Genomic DNA, 22,828 nt, shown 5'->3' on the forward strand with positions numbered 1-22,828 from the left:
CAAAACTAAATCCCATGAATTGCAGAGTAGGGGTCTGGTAATATATCTTGGTACAGGATCAGAGATCATGTGGTAACTCAGGAATTGACCAGAAAACACTCTACCTTCTGCTCTGAGTTGGGTGAGCTAGCCTTAGCCAATGCTGTGGGAAGGATGTCCTAAATGGCCTTGGGTTCTTGGGCTAGACTCAAAACGAAATTCCAATCAGCCAGGGTTCCCGTCTCTTATGAGTTAAGGTGGGAGAGACTGAGCCTGTTTCCACTGGAGTTTGGAAGAGTGACTTAATTTTAGTCCATACGACCCTGGATGGTCTTGACAAGGTGGATGTGGAAAGGGTGGGCACGATTCAGCGGACTCAAGTTAAAGTCCGCTGAACCGCGCGTTTAGCGGGGTCTCTGCAACATTAAGAAACATCCCGCTATCCAACAGCACTTTGCTGTCTTTTTTGGCCTCAGACAGTCTCCCCACTGAGGCCACTTAGAGGGATTTTCTGCTGGTGAGCTGCTCTGCTCGCAGATTGGGGCGCCATTTTGTCTGGCAGCGCCCTCCCCATCCACCTTTCAGGCCCCCTCCTGCGTTTTTCACCCTTCCCTCACCCCCCAACCTTAGGGAGGCCCCAGGGAATCCACCCCACCCTCACCACCTCTACCTGGCACGGCCCCCGTGTGGCCCAGACCCATGGCAGTGCCAACCTGGGGACCCTGGCAGTACCAGGGTGGCACGGACAGGGGGCTAGGCTGGCAGCGTCAAGGTGTCTAGGTGCCAAGGGAGAGAGCCGGGCTGCTACCCTATGCTATCTCCAACCACCCGGAGGTTTCTAACGGCCTGGGAGACACCCCCCCCCCCCCCCCCCCCCCCAAGATGCCATTACGACTAGTCCACACTTGTGTGGATCAGTACTAAATGGCGCCCTGGCGAGGTATCCCAGGCGCAGCCGGGGGTCTCCGACGCCCAGCGAGGGCAAGATCCAGATTATATCTGGCACGGAGCCCGATTTATTCACGCCCTATGTTTCCTCTTGTGGGTGAATCCAGATCCAAGGAACACTGTTTTAAAGTTGGGATGGTCCTTTTAGGACAGAGGTGAGGCAAATATTTTTCTCTGAGGGTCGTGCACCTTTGGAACTCTCTGCCTCAGAAAGCAGTGCAGGCAGGCCGTCGAATATCTTTATGGCCACGGTAGATAAATTCTTGTTAGGCAAGGGAATGTGGAGTTTGATCAGCCATGATCTTACTGAATAGTAGAGCAGGCTCCAGGGTCCTACACCTTCCCCTATTTTGTATGTTCTCCTTCCCAGCCAACAGCAGAGGAGCGAAGAATGTGAAAAGAAATAATGTGTTATTGCTGAAGAGAGAGGTATATTGCCAAAGCTTTTCATATTGCCAACAAGCTTTCTCCTGTGGTACAAATTGTTGTGATTGTTATAAATTTGGTATTCCTGTATTTGCTCTGATGATGTGGAGATGTCGGACTGGGGTGAGCACAGTAGGAAGTCTGACAACACCAGGTTAAAGTCCAACAGGTTTGTTTCGAATCACTAGCTTTCGGAGCACAGCTCCTTCCTCAGGTGAGTCCGAAAGCTAGTGATTCGAAACAAACCTGTTGCACTTTAACCTGGTGTTGGAAGACTTCTTACTGATGAGTCCAAGATGAAAAACTTCAGCAACATGTTTCTTTCTGCACTATTCAAGTTCCTGTTGACCGCATGACAAATTGGTTCTTTTCTGAATTATTGGTGGCAATTCCAGCTCCATCTGCCCATCAGGAACAAACAACGTTGGGATTTTATCCCCTCTCCCCATCTGTTCCTGCTCACCTTGAGGCCAGACGGTGTAAGAGCCTCAGCGGAATGCAGAACAGGTGTTTCCCCCATCCCCTCAACCCATTCCCCCCAAATCAGATGGGGTCCCCGCTCAGCGGTTAGGCTAACCTCGCCCCTCGCTGTTTCTCGAGAGCTTTTACCTCCACGGCCGTCATGAGAATGGCGAAACTGGACAAGTGCTGGCACCCGCACGCCGTGTGCGACACGTTCGAATTTATCAGGCCGCATCCCTCAGGGGACCAGTAACTTCTGCCTTTGGTGTGGCTCCAGTAAACGCACACTGGCCGCCCGTCAGCTCTCGAGCCCTGTGTTAACAACAACAGCTGCATTTGTAAAGCACCTTTAGTAAAACACCAGCAGGTGCTTCGCCCGATCATTACCAAACAAAATCTGAAAGTGAGGCGGATGGGGAGCGATTCGGACAGGCGGACAAAAAGCTTGTTCAAGGACGTAGGTTTTAAGTAGCCTCTTCAAAGGGGAGGGGCGGAGAGGTTTAGGGAAAGATTTCCAGAACTTAGGGCCGAGACAACATGGTCGCCAGTGGCTGAGTAAAGGCGCAAGAGGAGGTGACGGAGATCTTGGAGGGTCATGGGGCTGCGTGAGATTATAGAGGTGGTTTGAGGGGGGGGGGGGGGGGTGGCATTGGCGAGGCCCTGGACAGATTGGAAAACAATGGTCAAAGTTTTAAAATTGAGGTGTTGCTGGATTGGGAGTCAATGCAGGTCTGCCCGCGCACCCACGACGGGTGAATCACCCGAACTTGGCGCGAGCTAAGATACGCACAGCAGAGCTTCGAAGAGGCTCAAATTAACGGGAGCGAGCCATTAGGGTGCTCCCAACTCTGAGGTGTAACTACTTTTATTTTGAGTGCTGGTCCTAGCCAGTAACATCAATCCCTTCTACCCTTTTATACCTTTTTTTTTTTTTTTTCTTAAATTTAGAGTACCCAATTATTTTTTTTTTTCTAATTAAGGGGCAATTTAGCGTGTTCAATCCACCTAGCCTGCACATCTTTGGGTTGTGGGGGCGAAACCCACGCAGACACGGGGAGAATGTGCAAACTCCACACGGACAGTGACCCAGAGCCGGGATCGAACCTGGGACCTCAGCGCCGTGAGACTGCAGTGCTAACCTACTGAGCCACCATGCTGCCCCCCTTTTATACCTTTTTATGTTTCAGAGTGATGTTGACTTGTTCGCTGAGTTCACGACCTTTGTGGTTCGAGATTGTGGCCGACACCACACCTGAGATCAGCTGGTACGGCCTGGGATTTTCCTTCTCAATGAAATCCGCATTCCGAAGGGAATTCAGCTCATTGTACGAGATGAAAGCAATTGCAGCGGACCCTGTTCAGATATTTGGCAAAATATACACTGCATGTTAACTTGTGGTGCCATAATAACTTGTAAACACCGACTACAAGACATATAAGTCATAAGTATATAAGTTTTTTTATAGTACCCAATTCATTTTTCCCAATTAAGGGGCAATTTAGCGCGGCCAATCCACCTACACAGAACATCTGTGGGTTGTGAGGGCGAGACCCACGCAAACACGGGGAGAATGTACAAACTCCACATGGACAGTGATCCAGAGCTGGAATCGAACCTGGGAACTCGGCGCCGTGAGGCAGTAGTGCTAACCACTGCGCCACCGTGCTGCCCTATGCAAGTCATACTTAAAGGGATAGAACACCTCCGGAGTGTAGTATAAAGGTTTAACAAATGGGATATGTTAATATGTGATGTAGATCATGTTGTACCACTGATACCAGCCAGTCATGCTTTCGGCTCTCTCTTGAGAATCATGGCCGGGATTCTCTGATCCTGAGGCTAAGTGTTGACACCATTGGAAACCCCATTGCGTTTCTCGACGGCGCCAACAACGGCCTCAGAATCAGCAATTCTGGCCCCTCCAGGGGGCCAGCGCGGCACTGGAGCGACCCACGCTGCACCAGCTGCTGATCCCGGAGTCAACTGGGTGCCGCGGGGTCAGCGCATGCGCAGTGGCACCGGTGCCAACGCACACATGCTCAGTGGCTCCCTTCTCTGCGCCAGCCCCGACGCAACATGGCGTAAGGCTAAAGGGGCCGGCGCAGAAGAAAGGAGGCCCCCAGCCAGAGGGGCTTGCCCGCCCCGATCACGGACCAGGCCACAACAGAGGCCCCCCTCAGTGTCGATCCCCCCCACAGGCCGCACCTGGACCCTTCCACTCCGAGGTCCCACGGGCTTAGAGCCGGTGGGATTCGGGTGTTTTGCTGCGGCCAGTCGGCCCATCCTGGGCCGAGAATCGGCGGGGGGGGGGGGGCTCGTAGAACAGCCCCCGAATGGCGCCACGCCGAACACTCCGGCGCCGATTCTCTGATCTGAGGAGAATCGCGTCTCGGCGTTGGGGCGGTGTGGCGCGATTCGTGCCAGTCACAGGGATTCTCCGGCCACGGCCCCAGGCTGAGAGAATCCCGTCCCATATTTAGGAGCAATGTGCCTATTCTGTAATCTGTTTGGGTTTGGTACCATTAAACAAGATGGTAATTGAGCAAGCAGCAGAGTGTGTCTAACCTGCCTAAGAATTAAGTCTCGTGCTTAGAATCCAAGGCTGCAGGAGCACGCTTTGAACATGGCGACATCGATGTACAAAGACACGTCGGTGTTATTGAAGGAATCACGGGGTGAAGAAACATCTGAAAGCAGGTCACGAAGGAAGAACACTAGAGAGAGGCAACGGGGGCCGCACCGAGTGAGCGGTCCCTGCCCTTGCCCCCGTCTGCTTGACTGCCCCGAGGACCCGTAGAGGGGCCAGCAGTAGGAGTAATAGAAGCACCACACTCTCTGGTACTGAGCAGCATCATGAGAAGGAGCAGAAGCTTCAAAATAACTCTGCAGTAGGTCCAATAGTGGACAACGTTCTCCAAAGGGAAGTTGTGCACCAGTCCACTGCAGATTTTGACCCCACTATTAAAACCTTTGACCTTAGCCTCAAGCAAAACTTGGTAATTGAGTGAGCATGTTCTAACCAGCGCTCGCAATGACTGGGGGAATTGATTTAATTGTGTGTAACCAACCTATATGGACTTGTGGATGTTGGGAACTGAAGGATCAGCTAATCCATGATTGCATAGTCGTGGGTGTCCCAGATGTCCCGACTTCCTGCATACCAACGATGATCTTACTTTGGTTCATGGAGACTAGAATGTGAGGCAGATAGAGCTTCGGGAATCCAGGCATCTTTAATTCATAGTAAGAAGTCTTACAACACCAGGTTAAAGTCCAACAGGTTTGTTTCAAACACGAGCTTTCGGAGCACGGCTCCTTCTTCAGGTGAAGCCGTGCTCTTCAGAAGGAGCCGTGCTCCGAAAGCTCGTGTTTGAAACAAACCTGTTGGACTTTAACCTGGTGTTGTAAGACTTCTTACTGTGCTCACCCCAGTCCAACGCCGGCATCTCCACATCATGGCTATCTTTAATTCATGGTTACTCTGAAGCTTCACATAATTGGTGACCCCATGGGCAACAATCTCACCCTCATGAAAGCCCACTAATCTGAACGAAAGGGCGGAATCTCCACTCTAGCAGCCATTTTGAGATACCTGTGCCATGGCGTGCGAACAGGTCGTAGACTGCCCAGCTAAGGCAAGATTATCACTCCTCTTAGCGACAAGGCTTGAGAGGTTGCTGATTGCCTCATTGTTCTTCACAATCAACGTACATCCTTATTAATGTTGGCACACGCAGAAATCCTAGAAAAGCCAGATGATGCTCGTCATCTGAACCACTCTTTCATTCAACAATCTTCAACCTTCCATGTCAAAGCAGGGTAACTACAGCATTCAGAAGCTGCGGAGGTTTATACAGTAAGCAGTAAGTTCAATTTTCTTTCTGCAGAGACACCATCCTCCAGACGCAGGGCAGATGAAGAAGTTACGGATCTCTTAGTTATTTATAAAGTGAGGTGGAGGATAGAGAAAACACTGCAGCAGATGGGGACCAACCCCATGAAGACTTGAATTGGTTCTTCCCACAGAGTGATGGGGATGAATCCCTTGCAGCGCTGGGTGATCTCTTGGAGGTTGAGGACCTAGAGAACCATTCATCATTCCCGTTGTTGGATGCCCCTCATGATATCTCTGTTGTCTTGGGCAGCAGGGTAGCATGGTGGTTAGCATAAATGCTTCACAGCTCCAGGGTCCCAGGTTCGATTCCCGGCTGGGTCTGCACGTCCCGGTGTGGAGTCTGCACGTCCTCCCCCTGTGTGCGTGGGTTTCCTCCGGGTGCTCCGGTTTCCTCCCACAGTCCAAAGATGTGCGGGTTAGGTGGATTGGCCATGCTAAATTGCCCGTAGTGTCCTAATAAAAGTAAGGTTAAGGGGGGAGGGGGGTGTTGGGTTATGGGTATAGGGTGGATACGTGGGTTTGAGTAGGGTGATCATGGCTCGGCACAACATTGAGGGCCGAAGGGCCTGTTCTGTGCTGTACTGTTCTATGTTCTAAGAATCAGCTATGCTTTTAAGTGACTGAGCACCATTCAGATCTGAGTTTCACCGCTGCATTGCCTACTTTATTTATTATTAATGAAGAGTATTCCAGAGAGGATCCTTTGCCTGAATCCAGGTTAGAATCCAGAGAGGATCGCACTGTTGAAGAGCTGGTACCTTCCCAGAGCGCAAGTCAATTGGCCATCCATGCTTCAGTCCCAGCTGAAACTCGTCTTCCTTTCAAAGCTGGAGGTCAGCACAGAGGCTGCGGCCGGATCTTTAGCACTTCTGAGGCTGCAGGATCCGGGAAAGCAATCGTGTCCCGGAGTTGATGATGTACAGGAAATGACGAGCTTCCTGTAAGACCTTCAGGAAAAGAAGTCAAGATGCTTTCCCAGTGATTTTTGCGGTAGTGCCGTCTACGTTCTGCAGTCGGTCGTAAGTCTGCCACACTTCTCTCTGTACGAAGCTGCTCTACCAAAGGTTAATTTAAGATTATTAGTCAGGCTTGCTGGAAGCTAGATATTCACATGCAAGGATCTGCAGGCAGAAGGAGTAGGTCCAGAAATTGCAACTTTCTTGAATAGACAAAAGCAGACTGAGCCAATAGCTCCCAGGTGTATTTGCCATGGAAAGTTCTCGACCAATCAGAACCAACTTGCCAACCAATCAGCACCCCTTTTTCTCATGCTGTATTAATTGTTGTTTCCTTTGAAATTTGGTATTCTTGCATCTGTCGCGAGGAGTGTAAGATGAAAAACTTTGGCAGCCTGACCCTTTCTTCAGCAATACTCAAGTTATTTATTTTCAACTCATTATATTAAATTGCTTTTAGTGTAATTATGAGCGTGCTCAGGATAAGAACCCTAGAATTCCTCCAGTGCAGAAGGAAGCCATTCGGCCCATCGAGACTGCACCAGCCGTCTGAAAGGGCACTATCTAGGCCCACTCCTCCACCCTATCTCTGTAACCCCGTAACTTCACCTACCCTGAACATCTTTGAACACTAAGGGGCAATTGATCTCGGCCAATCCACCTAACCTGCACATCTTTGGACCGCGGGAGGAAACCGGATCACCCGGAGGAAACCCATGGAGACACGGGGAAGACGGGCGAACTCCACACTGACAGCCACCCAAGGCCGGAATTGAACCCTGGTCCTTGGCGCTGTGAGGCAGCAGTGCCAACCACCCTGCCACCGTGCCCCCCCCCCGTGTAGCAAGTTCAACAAGTACTGTCCAACGGCGGAATGCACCTTGCAGTGGGTATTTTGGTTTGGGCTTTGGAAGTGTGGGCTGATTGATGATGGCCTGCAATCCATCTTTCCTGAAAAACCAACGGAACACGCTGTTTGATCCCATCGGCCAGTTGCTGGTATGGCTCCTACCATTAACTTTTTGGATATTCTGAGCTCAAAAAAGGTGGTAGATGAATAAAAATGATTTTCCACAATGTTGGCAAAGCTGTGAGGCTCCGCTGCCTCTGAGCGCGGCAAAGCTGGCAAAAAGGGAACCGAAGGACAAGTAATAAGTTGAAACTTTACCTTCTGGATTTTCCTGAGTCACTGTCTTTAAATAAGCCTCCATTGTGTTTTCCTTCGCTCGGAGTGTTATCCTGTCAGGAACCTTTGCAAGGCTCCTCAGCCGATGCGTTGGAATGACTTGAACATCAAGATCTACAATTTAAGTGAAAAACACATTGGCCTCTTTTGTCATAAATGTGACCAATTCTTCTCCCTGCTCCTGTTAATGCTATCCCGGTGCCAGTGGCCTATGGTATATTGTCTGCCATGGCTGTTTCTTTATGAAAGAAAGGCTATCCTGTACTTTTCTTGGTTTGACATTCTAATAATTATTTTAAACAAGCCTTGTTGGCTGTGAAATGTAGCGGTTCCTTAATATTTTTTATTTATTTATTAATTTAGAGTGCCCAAGTCATTTTTTGTTCAAATTAAGGGGCAGTTTAGCGTGGCCAATCCACCTGCCCTGCACATCTTTGGGTTGTGGGGGTGAGACCCATTCAGACACGGGGAGAATGTGCAAACTCCACGCGGATAGTGACCCAGAGCGGGGATTGGACCAGGGTCCTCGCCGGCGTGAGGCAGCAGCGCTAACCAATGTGCCACCTTGCCGCCCTAATAATGATCCCTTTAAGCAGTGCCTGTCAAATTTCATGGTGCCAGCTGCCAATGTTACAGTGGGATATTGAAAGAGATCTCAAGCAGGCACGAGGTCAAAAGATGAAATGCTTAATGCCTGTTTTGGCATGTAGGACCCATTCCAGTTCCTCAACCACCCCAGCTCCGCAATTCTTCAACCACCCCAGCTCCTCAATGAAAGTCCAAAGGTGTGCGGGTTAGGTGGATTGGCCTTGCTAAATTGCCTCTTAGTGGTCAAGGATGTGCAGGTTAGGTTTTGAGATTACAGGGGCAGGGCAGGATGGTTGGGGTCGGAGGACTAGATTTAAGTAGAGTGCTCTTTCGGAGGGTCAGTGCAGACTTGATTGGCCGAATGGCCTACTTCCGCACTGGAGGGATTCTATGATTCTATGAATCAGCGGATAATCCTATTGCATTGAGGACAAGATTCCAAGTGCAATCAGGAACAACTTCCAAGAATGACAATCCCACAGACCACTGTGAGCAATTGAAGAAACCTCCAGACAAGGTTATCATCATGGGATCTAGACCTATGATCAGATTACCTTTACACCTTAGAGTCTCATTGATTCATCTGTTCTATGTACTTACGTGACAGTAACTAAACATAAATATTCATTGTAAATGGTTGCACATCTTTGAAAGGGGGGGGGTGAAATATTTTTAACAAGGAAGGGGGATGTTGAAATATGTCGGGAAAGGGATTGCAGCATGACATCACTGGGAGGGAAATGTGACATGTGATCCAGTTTTAGTTTTATTTTTGCTTTCAACAACGCTCACTCACACAGTTCTGTACCTCCGATGCCCCCAAGCATTCTATCCATGTATAAACGTTCCCATCTGCTTTGCTTAAATAAATGATCAAATAAGGTGTTTACACAATCCTTTGAGTGAGCAGTTAGGAAGGCAAATGCATTGCTGGCATTCATGTTGAGAGGGCTAGAATACAAGAGCAGGGAAGTACTGCTGAGGCTGTATAAGGCTGTGGTCAGACCACATCTGGAGTATTGTGAGCAGTTTTAGGCCCTGTATCTAAGGAAGGATGTGCTGGCCTTGGAAATGATTCAGAGGAGGTTCACAAGAATGATCCCTGGAATGAAGAGCTTGTCGTATGAGGAACGGTTGAGGGCTCTGGGTCGTTGGAGTTTAGGAAGGTTGAGGAGGGATATTTATGAAACTTACAGGAGACTGAGAGGCCTGGATAGAGTAGATGTGGAGATGATGTTTCCGCTAGTAGTAGAAACTAGAACCCGAGGCCACATCCTCAGACTGAAGGGACGATCGTTTAAAACAGAGATGAGGAGGAATTTCTTCAGCCAGAGGGTGGTGAATCTGTGGAACTCTTTTCCGCAGAAGGCTGTAGACGCCAAATCACTGAGTGTCTTTTAGACAGACATAGATAAGTTCTTGATTAATAAGGAGATCAGGGGTTAAGGGAAGAAGGCAGGAGATTGGCGATTAGAAACATATCAGCCACGATTGACTGGCGGAGCAGACTCGATGGGCAGAATGGCATAATTCAGCTCCTATGCCATATGGTCTTATGAATGATTGGTGCCTTTGTATCATTAAAAAAACACAATTCTGGCCCTTAGCGAGAGTGTGCTTCTTGCCCTGTGATGGTGGAGGTTCAGGGTGGGGACTTCCAAGACTGTGGGCCGCATGTTCCAAGGCAATGATTGCCACGGAGCTTGAGCCGGACAGCTGTGAGATCCCCTTAAATCCTCATGTTTATTTTTCAGCCGTGGCCTAATCGGACAGATCTTTGAGGGTTGACTGCAAAAGAACCCACACAAAGGTAATTTTTAAAAAAAGAAAGCAGTTTAAATGCTTCATACCACACTCATCCACTCGAGCCTCCCAACTCAGTAGCTGAAGTCCAACTTCCTCGCCCCCCCACTTACTCATTTACACCCCCCCAACCCTCCGCCCCCAGCAGCTAAAGCCCCTAGAGTAGAAAGGTGGAGTTCAGGTTAATCAGCCATGATCAGGGCAGCATGGTGCGCAGTGGTTAGCACAGCTGCCTCACGGCTCCAAGGTCCAGGTTCGATCCCGGCTCTGGGTCACTGTCCGTGTGGAGTTTGCACATTCATCCAGCTCCTACTTCTCACGTGCTTACACAGGGTCCAATGCCAGAGAAAAAACATCTGCTCTTCGTCAAATTTGAACATGAGAGAAGCAAGAGTAGACCATTCGCCCCCTTGAGCCTGCTACGCTGATCCAATGCCTCATCTCCACTTTCCCGGCTGCTCCCCATATCCCTGGCTTCCCTGAGCTTCGTGCTACCGCAGCTTTTGTGTCCAGCTACGTAACAACAGCCTGTGTTGGCTTTGTCGTTAGACTAGTAATTCTGAGAGGTGAAATTTGAATTCGATAAAAATCTGGAATTCAAATGATGACCATGAAACCGTTGTTCAATAGCATAAAAACCCACCTGGGAAGGAAATCTGCTGTCCTTACCTGGTCTGGTCTACTCCAGACCACCATGTGGTTGACTTTGACATGTCCTCTAACTGGCCTAACAAGCCACTCAGTTCGAGGGCAATTAGGGATGGGAAACAAACGCTGGTCTTGTCAGTGATGTCCATGAATGAAAAAACAAGTAATTTTGATCTGGAATCTGAAAGCAGGAATCATGCAAGCACCCTTTCTGTGTTTAAAATAGCTATGAAGATATTTGCTACGTTTCAATCTTACCCATATATGGGGTTATTATAGTCTTTATTCTTTGATGAGGCGAAGCCAATGCAGCCTGTATTGTGAAACTTTCCATTGCATCCAGGAAGAGCGAGGTTGATTGCAGTTGCATTGCACTGTCCTCCTTCTTCCCCACCGAACTTTCGTTCACGAACTGGTTTCCAAAGTTCAGGACATTCTGTGGACGAGGTTTAATTATTATTTCCCAGCTGTTTACTTCCCCACTCCCTTCATGAGAAACCTTTGCTGTCCTGTCAGGTGAGTGATGCACCTGTGGTGGTATGATTTGCATAGCTGTCTGCCATTGGTGCAGAACACCGGCTTACCATTGGCCCTGGTCGGTCATGTGCCTCTCGACCGATTGGTTGAGACCAGTCATGTGACGGCTCTCCGATTGGTCGAGAGGCTGAGTTAACCACGCCTCCATACCGAGGTATAAATAGTCAGAACGCCCGGCGGTCGTCCATTTTATTGTAGTCGACCGCAGGGCTAAGTTCTAGCTTATTAAAGCCTAACTTTTGTATAGCAACTCGTCTCTCGTGCAATTGATGGCTCATCAGCACCTTTCCCCTGAGATTTGTTCACCTTGAAGCTGTGAGATTCTCTCGTTTTGTGCTCACAATCCAAGTTAAATATTCTCCACCTGTATCACCAGCACCTCAGTATTCTGACAACCAAAGTATCACCCCCTCAACCTTTCTAGTCCCACAGTGGACACATTCAGCTCCGTTAATATCTCCTCATAACCCAACACCTATACAATCACACTTGTTGCTCCATTTCAACCTTCCCCAATGTATCAGGGTCTTTTGGGGAGTTAGTTTGAATTACACATTACAGGCCTGTTCTACAACCAACCCATTCTACTCTTCAGGCACCACAGGAGCCCCCTCTCAGCCTCCTTCATCTCAACTTAACAACATAACCTTTTAGTCCTTTCTGCCTTGTTGCAGGAAAATGAATGATTAGGATTTTTTCACAATAATCTATCAGGACAGTTAATACTTATTTTAAAGTGTTTTTTGGGAACAGTATATTAAAGCAATTTTCACAAAGATGTTAGCTAAAGGCTGAGGTGGCACCATCTACAGCAGTTGGTATAAGGGTCAAGCCACATGGTCCAGTTCCAGTGACCTTTGGGGAGGCGGTGGCATAGTGGTATTGACACTGGACTAGTCAACCCAAAGATCCAGAGTAATGTTCTGGGGACCCAGTTTCAAATCCAGCCACAGCAGATGGTGAAATTTGAATTCAATAAAAATCTTGTATTAAAAGTCTAACGATGGCTATGAAACCGTTGTTGATTGTCGTGAAACCCCATCTGGTTCACTAATATCGTTTAGGGAAGGAAATCTGCCATCCTTTCCCGGTCTGGCCTACATGTGACTCCAGATCCACTGCCCCCTCAAGGGCAATTAGAGATAGGCAATAAATGCTGGCAGAGCCTGCACGCCCACGTCTCATGAACGAATAAAAAAAAAGTAGCTTGTTCTCAGACACAATCTACATAAAGCAACATAAAAGTAACAAACATGATTTCCTAGCTCGACCTAAGGACCAGGCACATCTATCAAGTCTGGTATAAAGTGGGGAGGTTAAGGAGGGATCCGTAGACAACTGAGGGTAGATAAGGGTAGATAACACTCACTCTGCCTGTGTATGCCTAATTTGTGTAATGTCAGATTTAAAACAGACATGATCAAATGTAAATAATATCCTTGCAGAAGTGCCCATACTTTGTATAATTGTCATCTGATTCTGCATACTGGCAGAATCAGCTCCAGAGGTCTACCTTGGAAACTGGGCTCTCCCAACGGCTAGTCAAGTGGCCTTAGTCTGAGACTCCTCCGGTTATCCTTGCTTTCGTTCGTACAGCAGCTGAAACCCTCTTCCACGCCTTTGCTTCCACGAGACTCGACTATTCCATCGCAGTTCTGGCCGATTCCCATCTCCCATTCCCCATAGTTAGAATCATAGAATCTTCGGCATGGAGACAGGCCCATCGGCCCAAACTTGTCTATGCCAACCAAAAAACCCATCTAAGCTAACCCTATTTGCCTGCATTTGGCCCGTAACCCTCTTAACCTTTCCTATCCATGTATCTGTCCAAATGCCCTTTAAATGTTGTCAATGTCCCTCCCTCTGCTAGCTCATTCTACATGCGTCCCACCCTCTGTGTAAAAAAGTTGCTCCTCAGGTTCCCATTAATTCATTCCCCTCTTAATTTAAACCTACGCCCTCTAGTTCTCGATTCCCCAATCCTGGGAAAAAGACTGAGTGCATTAACCCTATCCATGCCTCTCATGATCTTATTCACCTCTATAAGATCACCCCTCAGTCTCCTGTGCTCCAAAGAAAAAAGTCCCAGCCTGTCCAAGCTCTGCCTATACCTCAGTCCCTTGAGTCCTGGCAACATCCTTGTAAATCTCTTCTACACACTCTCCAGTTTAATACCATCTTTCCCATTGCAAGACGATCAAAACTGAACACAATACTCCAGGTGCGGCCTCACCAATGTCCTATACAACTAACTTCCCAACTTCTACACTCAATGCCCTGACTGACTGATAGGGTGGCATGGTAGCACAGTGGTTAGCACTGTTGCTTCACAGCTCCAGGGTGCCAGGTTCGATTCCCAGCTTGGGTCCCGTCTGTGCGGAGTCTGCACCTTCTCCACGTGTCTGCGTGGGTTTCCTCCGGGTGCTCTAGTTTCCCCCCATAGTCCAAGGATGTGCGGGTTCGGTGGAATGGTCATGCTAAATTGCCCTTAGTATCCAAAAAGGTTAGGTGGGGGTTACTGGTTTACGTAGATAGGGCAGAGATGTGGGCTTAAGTAGGGTGCCCTTTCCAAGTGCCAGTACAGACTCGATAGGCTGAATGGCATCCTTCTGCACTGTAAATTCTATGAAGGCCAACATGCCGAAAGCCTTCTTCACTGCCCTATCTACCTGTCACTACCTTCAGAGAACATCAAGGTCCCTTTGTTCCACGATACACCCTGAGTTCCTACCATTCAAAATGAAAGTCCTACCTTAATTTGCCTTTCCAAAATGCAACACCTCACGCTTATCTAGTCTTGAGCCTTCACCCATCACTCCGCTTGCCCTGACCCCTCGCTGAGTTCTGGCCTCAGTTCTAAAGTTTTCATGTGGTTATTCAAACCCTTCCATGGCCTTTCCCTCCCCAACTCTGTAATCTCCTACAACTCCACAACCCTTGGAGATATCTGTCCTCAATTACTTGATTTTCAGCGCTCCAGCATTGGCGGCCATGCCTTCAGCTGCCAGAGCCTTAAGCTCTGAAATTCCCTCCCTCAAACTCTCCGTCTCTCTCACCTCTTTTCCCTTTTTAAGATGCTCTTTAAAAACCTACCCCTGGGACCAAAATTCTGGTCATCTGCCCTCAGACCTTCCTATATTGCTCAGTGTCAAGTCAGACTTAATACCGCTCCTGCGAAGGAATGTGGGGCCTGTGACTTACATCGTGGGCCCTGTATAAATGCAAACTGCGGTTGTAGCCTGGAAAAATGCTTCTTCTGTCTCTCTTCCCACACCACCATCCCTCCCTTCCCACCTCCAAGCACCACTCCCCCCCCCTACCCCACCACCATATCTCACCCACGGCAAGACACAGTTAAGCAGAACTCTCCAGCCCCATTGGTGGTGGTTGACATCCTTCGTCCGTGCTGTCGTCAGGGAACACGAGGCAGGGGCCAACTTTGGCGGTACTGGAAGATCCCGCCGGTAGGAAGGGCTGGAAAATTCCGCCCGATGCGCAAAGCCAGTGCGATTGTGTTAAATTGCACCGTAAACTTACGTTTAACATAACATCTTTATTCGCTTTCTTGAAGAGCAGCTCACTTGGACACATCCCTTCCGCAAATGTCAGCGTTGGCTCGATGAGGGAACAAAATTGATCGGCGGCAATCTTTATGACAAAGAAAGGAATCTCATTTAAAAAATCATCAAGCTTATTGGCCGAGATCACAGCAAGTGAAACGTCCACAATAGTCCCTCCCCCCTTGCAGTTCAGTCAGATGTATGGGTGCAAGTCCCACTCCAGTGACCTGAGTACTGGGGCCGGCAGCATGTTGCAGAGGGAATGTTGCAGAGTCAGAGAGGATCGAGATTTTAAATCAAGGCCTGTTTGTCTTCTCAGCTGGACATAAGGAAGAGCAGGGAAGCTCCATCTGGTGGACTGGCTAATATCTCGTCCCTAACCAACATTACAATAAACAGTCAATCTGGTCATCTTTTTTTCTCCCAGGTTTAAAAATAAACCGATTGTCGCTAATTCCAAAAATATGAAACCAAATGCACTTCACCCAAAGGGGCATGACAAGCTGCACCATACTCCTAAATATTCTCCCCCCACCCCCCCCCCCCCCCCCCCCCCCCCACCACCACGCCGGGGCGGAGAATCGCCGCAAACTGCGAGCGGCGATTCTCCGGCCCGGATGGGCAGACGGCCGCTCCGACACGACAGCTTCCCGCCGGCGCCAGCCACCCCTGGTCGCTGCCGGCGGCAACTGTGCGGGAACGCTGGGGGAGGGGGAGGGGGCGGCCTGTGGGGTGGGGAGGGGGGCTCCTTCACCGGGGGGGGGCCTCCGATGGGGTCTGGCCCGCGATTGGGGCCCACCGATTGGCGGGCTGGCCTCTCCCCCCGCGGGCCTAACTCCTTCCGCGGTCGGCCCCAGAACACCGGCGCCATGTTGGTGAGGGGCCGGCGTGCGTAAGAAGTTCCCCGCGCATGCGCGGGAATGAGCTGCCCCAACTGTGCATGTGCAGGAATGAGCTGCCCCAACTGCGCATGCGCGGGAATGAGCTGCCCCAACTGCGCATGCGCGGGTTGGTGCGGAGCCCTTCTGGCGCCGCGTAAGGACCCTGGAGTGGCGTAAACCACTCCAGCACCATGCTGGCCCCCTGTTGGGGCCAGAATAGGTCAAGCCCGGGCCCTGTTCGCGCTGTTGTGAAACGCGACCGCGTACATGACAGCGTGGGCACTTAGTCCCGGGAGCGGAGAATCCCGCCCATTGAAGTGTTCAGTTAACCATGATTGTATTGAATGGTGGAGCAGGCTGGGCGGGCTGAATGGCCTACCCCTCTTCCTATCTTCCTAAAAAGTGTGATAGGAAGAATTTTATATAAGAAAACACTTTACCTTTCCCACACAAGTGAGGATCTCAGGGTAGAGTGGAATTTTATTTAGCCAGGTTCCACAAGGGGCATATCTGTACCACTTAGAATCATAGAATTTACAGTGCAGAGGGGGGCCATTTGACCCATCGAGTCTGCACCGGCTCTCAGAAAGAGCACCCTATCCAAGCCACTTGATTATTGTACCTCCCTGTTAGGACCCCGGATGAGAACCCAAGTATTTGCAATTTGTAAAACTGTGAGGAAAGGTGATTGCACCACAGGAGTGATACCGCTGACCAATTGGTATCTTTTATGCGACAACAAATGCCAATTTTAGCATAGAATTAACCACATTAACAATAAAGAATAGCTTTACAATTAACATTTAGAATTGTTCTTAAGGAAAAGTCGAAACTTTAACTTACTCCTTAAACATGCCACTATATATTCCAATTAAGCAAACCAATATAGTTCAAACACCACTCGTGAATAAAATTAGCAACCTGGGTATAACTTGCTTTGCTCTTTGTACATTATTTGGAGAGAGGACCTTTCAAGATCAAAACTGAAACACCTCTGCTTAGATGAAAGTCTGAGGAAGAACTAACTTTTTCAGACATCCCTGGCTCCTGCCCTTAATTACATAATCTGTACATAAAGGACAAGACATTAATCTGTCTTCCCCCATAAAATGTCCCATGACCTGTTTAGCCAGGGCCAAACACAATATACCTCGTAAATGATCTACCCAATAGTCCTTCAAACATAAACTATATTCCATTAGCAGAACACGTCACCTGAAAATTAAATCGTAATTATCTCACTTTTACGACTCCTTAATCATAGCTTTAGCAGTCACACTGTATGCATTGTAACCCAAGTTTTAATAACATTACTGCAAAAAATACATAAAATATGATAATTTCTTACATTTATCACACCCAAAGTACAATGCAGAGACTTCAGAACTTTTATTTTTGCTGTTTATTTCCTCTCCTCTTGTGAGGTGCCAGCTCTTATGAGGGATGAGGTTCCACGGACACCATTCATCCTCTGGTACCTTGGCGACATGGATGAAAGCCTGGGCTCTGAGTTTTGACCAGTGATCTGATAATGGAGGGGAGGGAGGCATCACTACTGGGCCTAATCTTCTCCTCATTCCTCATCCTGAGGTCCCCACATATGCGATTGCCGAGAGGAAGAGCTGATTTTTATCTTACCCCGTCCAACCCATTGACACTGAGCCCAATTACCTCACACAACCGCTACCCGTTGCTATGTTGTCGTGCGCCCTTTACATCCATTACACGTTCGGGGACTAAGAAAGGTTGCAATGTTTGCATGACGATCTTTATTAAATCAGGACAATATAAACATGCGATCATGCGAATGGGAGCAGAATGTAGGCCAATCAGCCCCTCGAGCTTTCTCCACCATTCAATAAGGCTGATCAGTTTGTCATTAGAATTCCACATTCTCATCCACTCTCAGGCGGCACGGTAGCACAGTGGGTAGTACAGATGTTTCACAGCTCCAGGGTCCCAGGTTCGATTCCCGGCTTGGGTCACTGTCTGTGCGGAGTCTACACGTTCTCCCCGTGTCTGCGTGGGTTTCCTCCGGGTACCCCCACAATCCAAAGATGTGCTGGTTAGGTGGATTGGCCATGATAAATTACCCTTAGGTTAGCTGGGGTTACTGGGTTACGGAGATAGGGTGGAGGTGTGGGCTTAAGTGGGGTGCTCTTCCAAGAGCCGGTACAGACTCGATGTGCCGAATGGCCTCCTTCTGCACTGTAAATTCTATGATTCTATGATCTACCCCCGATAACCTTTGCTCTTCTTGCTTATCAAGAATCTGCCTTAAAAATATGCAAAGTCACAAAAATCTCAAGAGAAAAATAAATTCTCCTCATCTCTGTCCTAAAAGGCCAGCCGCCAATTTTAAAACAATTGCCTGCTAGTTCTGGACTAATCCACAAGAGGAACATACCTTTCCCGGTCCACCTTGACAAGGCCGCTCCAGATCTTATATGTTTCAATCAGGTCATGCTTTACACACAGTCTGGGTAAGATACAAGCACTAGTTAAACTCACATAGCAGGGACTTCTGGGAAGATTGCAAACATGAGGTTTTGACGGGTTATGCTAACCTTCGGCACCACTAGTCTAAGACACAAACATTTGAATTAGGAGCAGGAGGAGGCCATTCAGCCCCTCAAGCCTACTTTGCCATTCAGTAAGGTCATGCTGATATGAATGCGGCTCCATCTCCCGATTCTGCACCCCCCATTAAACTTTGAAAGGTTATTGGAATTCTTGTATTTTCCATCGTCTTAATCCCGTCACACAAATGTGAGTAAATAGTAGGGACACGAGGAGTCCATAAAATAATAATAATCTTTATTGATGTCACAAGTAGGCTTGAACACTTCAATGAAGTTACTGTGAAAAGCCCATAGTCCCCACACTCCGGCACCTGTTCGGGTACACTGAGGGGGAATTCAGAATGTCCAATTCACCTAACAAGCACGTCTTTCCGGACTTGTGTGAGGAAACCGGAGTACCCGGAGGAAACCCACGCAGACACGGGGTGAACGTGCAGACTCCGCACAGACAGTGACACAGCCCGTTCGATCCTTACCGGGTTCCTGTACTGGCCGGTGCCTTACTGGCTGACCTTTGAGACCACGGTTAATAGAGATCCCCCGTCCTTGGCGGGAGACATCGTACTCCGCAAGGATCACGGGGAAGATCATCATTCTCACCCCCTCAGCCCATGTGGGCTATTACAGGTACAATATGTCATTGTGTGTGAACACTGCTGAAACGCAAACTTGTTTAGCACTGAGGATAACTGTTACCATTTATTCATTCAACCCATTAATCTTAATAGTTACAGTCCAGGTACATGAGATCATTATTTCCCTGTCACTGTCAAAGCCTCTTCTGCCATTGCAGAGTAATTAGCAATTTATGGATACATATTTTACCTGGCACAGCGATACATCTACCAGAATGATACATATTTGACCTGGCACTGCGATACATCTACCAGAATGATACATATTTGACCTGGCACTGCGATACATCTACCAGAATGATACATATTTGACCTGGCACTGCGATACATCTACCAGAATGATACATATTTGACCTGGCACTGCGATACATCTACCAGAATGATACATATTTGACCTGGCACTGCGATACATCTACCAGATGGTTCAGAACAGCCAACTCAAGAAGATCCAGAGCTTTAGCCAAAAGCCTTCCTGGTCTGAATGCTCATCATTGTTAGAATGCCTTGAATTTTGTTGCTGCTACAAGAGAATTACTGGCGGTCTTGTGCCACAGTGGGTGGTGCCCTTCCTCTGTGCTAGACGCTCTGGGTTCAGGTCCTGCCCCAGGGCTTGATGGCCGAGGAAGGCACATTTGTAATGCGGCCAAGAGGTTGAGCACCGACCTGCAAAGTCCCAACATGCCAATAGCTAGGCTGTACGTGGGTGAGAGACTGCTGATCGACCATGCTTGATGCAGAGTGGCACCCCTCAAGCTGTAAGCTACCAAGCAACCTGTTCCAGGGAGAAAGCCCTCACTGCGGGAGCAGATGAAAGCTTGCCTTGTGCACCGCTAGGTGTGGGAAGAGAAACACAAGGAAAGCATCAATTCTAAGGAAGCTACGTTTAGCGTGTTAAAGGGATGAGAGACTGGAGAAGCTACGATTGTTCCCTTCAGAGCACATACCGTTCAGAGGAAGCTCAACAGAAGTGTTCCAAATTATGAGAGAGGTAGAGTAAATGAGGAGCTCTTTCCATTGGCAGGACAACCCCCGCCTAAAGAACACAGATTTACGTTAACTGGTAAAGAACCAGAGGAGACATGAGGTGATAACCTAGCGAGTTGTTATGGTCTGGAATACGCTGTCAGGAAGAGTGGTCGAAGCTGATTAAACAGTAACTCGTAAAAGGGAATTGGAGATATACTTGAACACGGGAAATATCACAAGGCTATGGGGGAAGAGCAAGGCGAGTGGGACAAATTGGATAGCTTGTTCAAAGAGCTAGCATAGGCACGATGGGCCAAGTGGCCTCTTTATTTGCTGACTGGTTCTATGATTCTATAAAAACATATTTCTCGGATACGCAATGAACAAAGCAGGCCCTGAAATTAGCCAACCTCTCAGTTATAGAATTCTCGTGCTTGGTTTCAAATCCCTCCAAGGTGCTGCCCCTCTCTTATCTCTGTAACGTCCTCTGGCACCACAACCTTTTAGGCCTTTTGTATTTTTTCTGGTTTGCATCATTTCCCCCACTGAGAGCCATGCTTTCAGCTGTCGAAACTAGAGAATTCCCTCCCGAAACCTCTCCACCTCTTTTATCGCTCTTTTCCCCTTGAAACCGACCTCTTTGTCTAACCCTCACCCTCCTAATATTCTGTGCAGCGTGGTGTCAAATATTACCTGATAATGGTCCAGTGCAGCACCTTGGGATGTTTTATGACCATAAATGCACTAGATCATAGAATCCCTACAGTGCAGAAGGAGGTCATTCGGCCCATCGAGTCTGCACCAACCCCATCTCGAAGGACACCCTACCTAGGCCCAATCCCCCGCCCTGTCCCATAACCCCATTTGGACACGTAGGGAAAATTTAGCATGGCCAATCCACCTAACCTGCACATCTTTGGACTGTGGGAGGAAAACGGAGCACCCGGAGGAAACCCCGCAGACACGAGGAGAACGTGCAAACTCCACACAGACAGTGACCCAATGTCGGAATTGAACCCGGGTCCCTGGCGCTGTGAGGCAGCAGTGCCACCGTGCCGCCCTTGTTGTTTTCGTGCGAAATTGGTTTAATACGCACACTGGAATCTCTGTCTGAGGTATCTGAATGGGACTGCTGATCTATCATTTGGCTGAAGATCTCCATTCGAATAGTGGGGGAGAAGATTTTCGCACAAAGGGTGTTAAGTGTTTTATTGAATATCAGATCATAGTGTAAATTCAAAGCCTTGTGACAAACGTGCGTGAATAATATTACAGTACCTGCTGTGATCCTTCTGAATGTTGGGAATAACACTTGTCAATGATGGACTGGTTCTTTAGGAGGTTAGCTAGACATGTCAATTTTGCACCTGTGACAGGGAAAATAGTAAATTAGCGACCCGCATTGAAGTGGCGCTCCAACAGAACATTTAGAACAAGGTGACAAAAACATTTCTGAGAACCGTGAAGGATTAAATATGGACCAATAATTATCAGGTGGGTTTTGTGACATAGAGGGGAAGATTTTATGTCTTGACATCTCTCCATCTCAGCAAAGGCTGCTGATCTAACCCACAGTCATCCCTCTCCCTTCAACTCCCCGCCACCATAAACACCCGCCACCCTGTAATGATATAGGTATACCAGTAAAGGGTTAATTATTACATCTTAGTGTAATTCAAACACTAGAGGGCACCACCAGTTCCCAGTATAAATATCAGACCTCAGGGAATCATAGAATCATCGAGTATATATAAACCATAGAATCATAGATTTTACAGTGCAGAAGGAGGCCATTCGGCCCATCAAGTCTGCACCGGCTCTTGGAAAGAACACCCTACATAAGCTCATACCTCCACCCTGTCCCCGTAGCCCTGCAACCCCATCTAACATAAGGGCAATTTAGCATGGCCAATCCACCTAACCTGCACATCTTTGGACTGTGGGAGGAAACCGGAGCACCCGGAGGAAACCCCGAATCTTGGGTAGTTAAGTGTTAGCCGAGGAGAGGAATTGATCACAGCTCTAGGAATAGCTTAGGTTGGAGAAAGACGTAACACGAGTACATCAATAGTTAATATTAGATTATAGATTACTGTATTAATAGTTATAGCTCTGTAGAGTGTGCAAACTCTTTTTAATTTAATCGTTATTCAATAAATTAGTTTTGCTTCAATCTTATGATTGCGGGTTTCTTTATCATCCACTCATCTCACCATTCTGGATCTCAAAACAAAGAATAACAACATATTACAGCTAAGTGTAATATAACCCCCACCCCCCCCCCCCACCCCCCCCCCCCCCCCCCGCCCCCAGCCCCACCCAATGGTCTGGGAGTCTCCTGATGGTAGCACAGCCTATTTCCTCGCTGACTACACTGGGCAGGCCATTGAGGATCATCCCTCTCTCCATGCATTCACGGTTCCTACATAATGGCGATGCCGTGACGCAGTTAGGTACCTAAAATCAGGTGCTAGAAGATAAAAACGAGCAAGTTAGGATTGAGAGCGGAGATATTTGGGTGTGCCCATCTCTGGGAACAAAGGGGATGTAAGTAATATGATGTTGATGGTGGGGGGGTGGGGGTGAGGGGGGTGGGTTGATAGCACCAATGACCAACAGGTACCAGTGGGATCAGTGGGCTAAGGAATTGTATGATCGTGGGGAGCCCTCCCACTCCTCCGGGCTCCGCATTCAGTGAAGTGCATTTAAAACGCTTGCTGTGTTGGCCCCCACCTGAATGGGGCCCTTTCAGAGCAGCCTGTTAGGCTGAATGTG

At 48.5% G+C, this 22,828-nt stretch overlaps 1 protein-coding gene across 2 annotated transcripts in view; it reads right to left on the reverse strand.

The window, feature by feature from the left end:
* The window catches only part of LOC119957242 (adhesion G protein-coupled receptor E1-like), a 68,245-nt gene that overhangs the window by 23,355 nt on the left and 22,062 nt on the right, over positions 1-22,828 (reverse strand). For both annotated transcript variants that reach the window (XM_038785087.1, XM_038785086.1), the window contains 6 exons: positions 21,332-21,420; positions 14,967-15,077; positions 11,151-11,328; positions 7,836-7,967; positions 2,988-3,169; positions 1,963-2,127 (listed from right to left, as the gene is read on the reverse strand). In XM_038785087.1, the coding sequence (XP_038641015.1) occupies positions 1,963-2,127; positions 2,988-3,169; positions 7,836-7,967; positions 11,151-11,328; positions 14,967-15,077; positions 21,332-21,420 (857 nt within the window). The remainder of the gene's footprint in view (positions 1-1,962; positions 2,128-2,987; positions 3,170-7,835; positions 7,968-11,150; positions 11,329-14,966; positions 15,078-21,331; positions 21,421-22,828) is intronic.

Source organism: Scyliorhinus canicula, chromosome 25, assembly GCF_902713615.1.
Source record: "Scyliorhinus canicula chromosome 25, sScyCan1.1, whole genome shotgun sequence".
In the NCBI taxonomy this organism is placed as follows: Eukaryota; Metazoa; Chordata; class Chondrichthyes; order Carcharhiniformes; family Scyliorhinidae; genus Scyliorhinus; species Scyliorhinus canicula.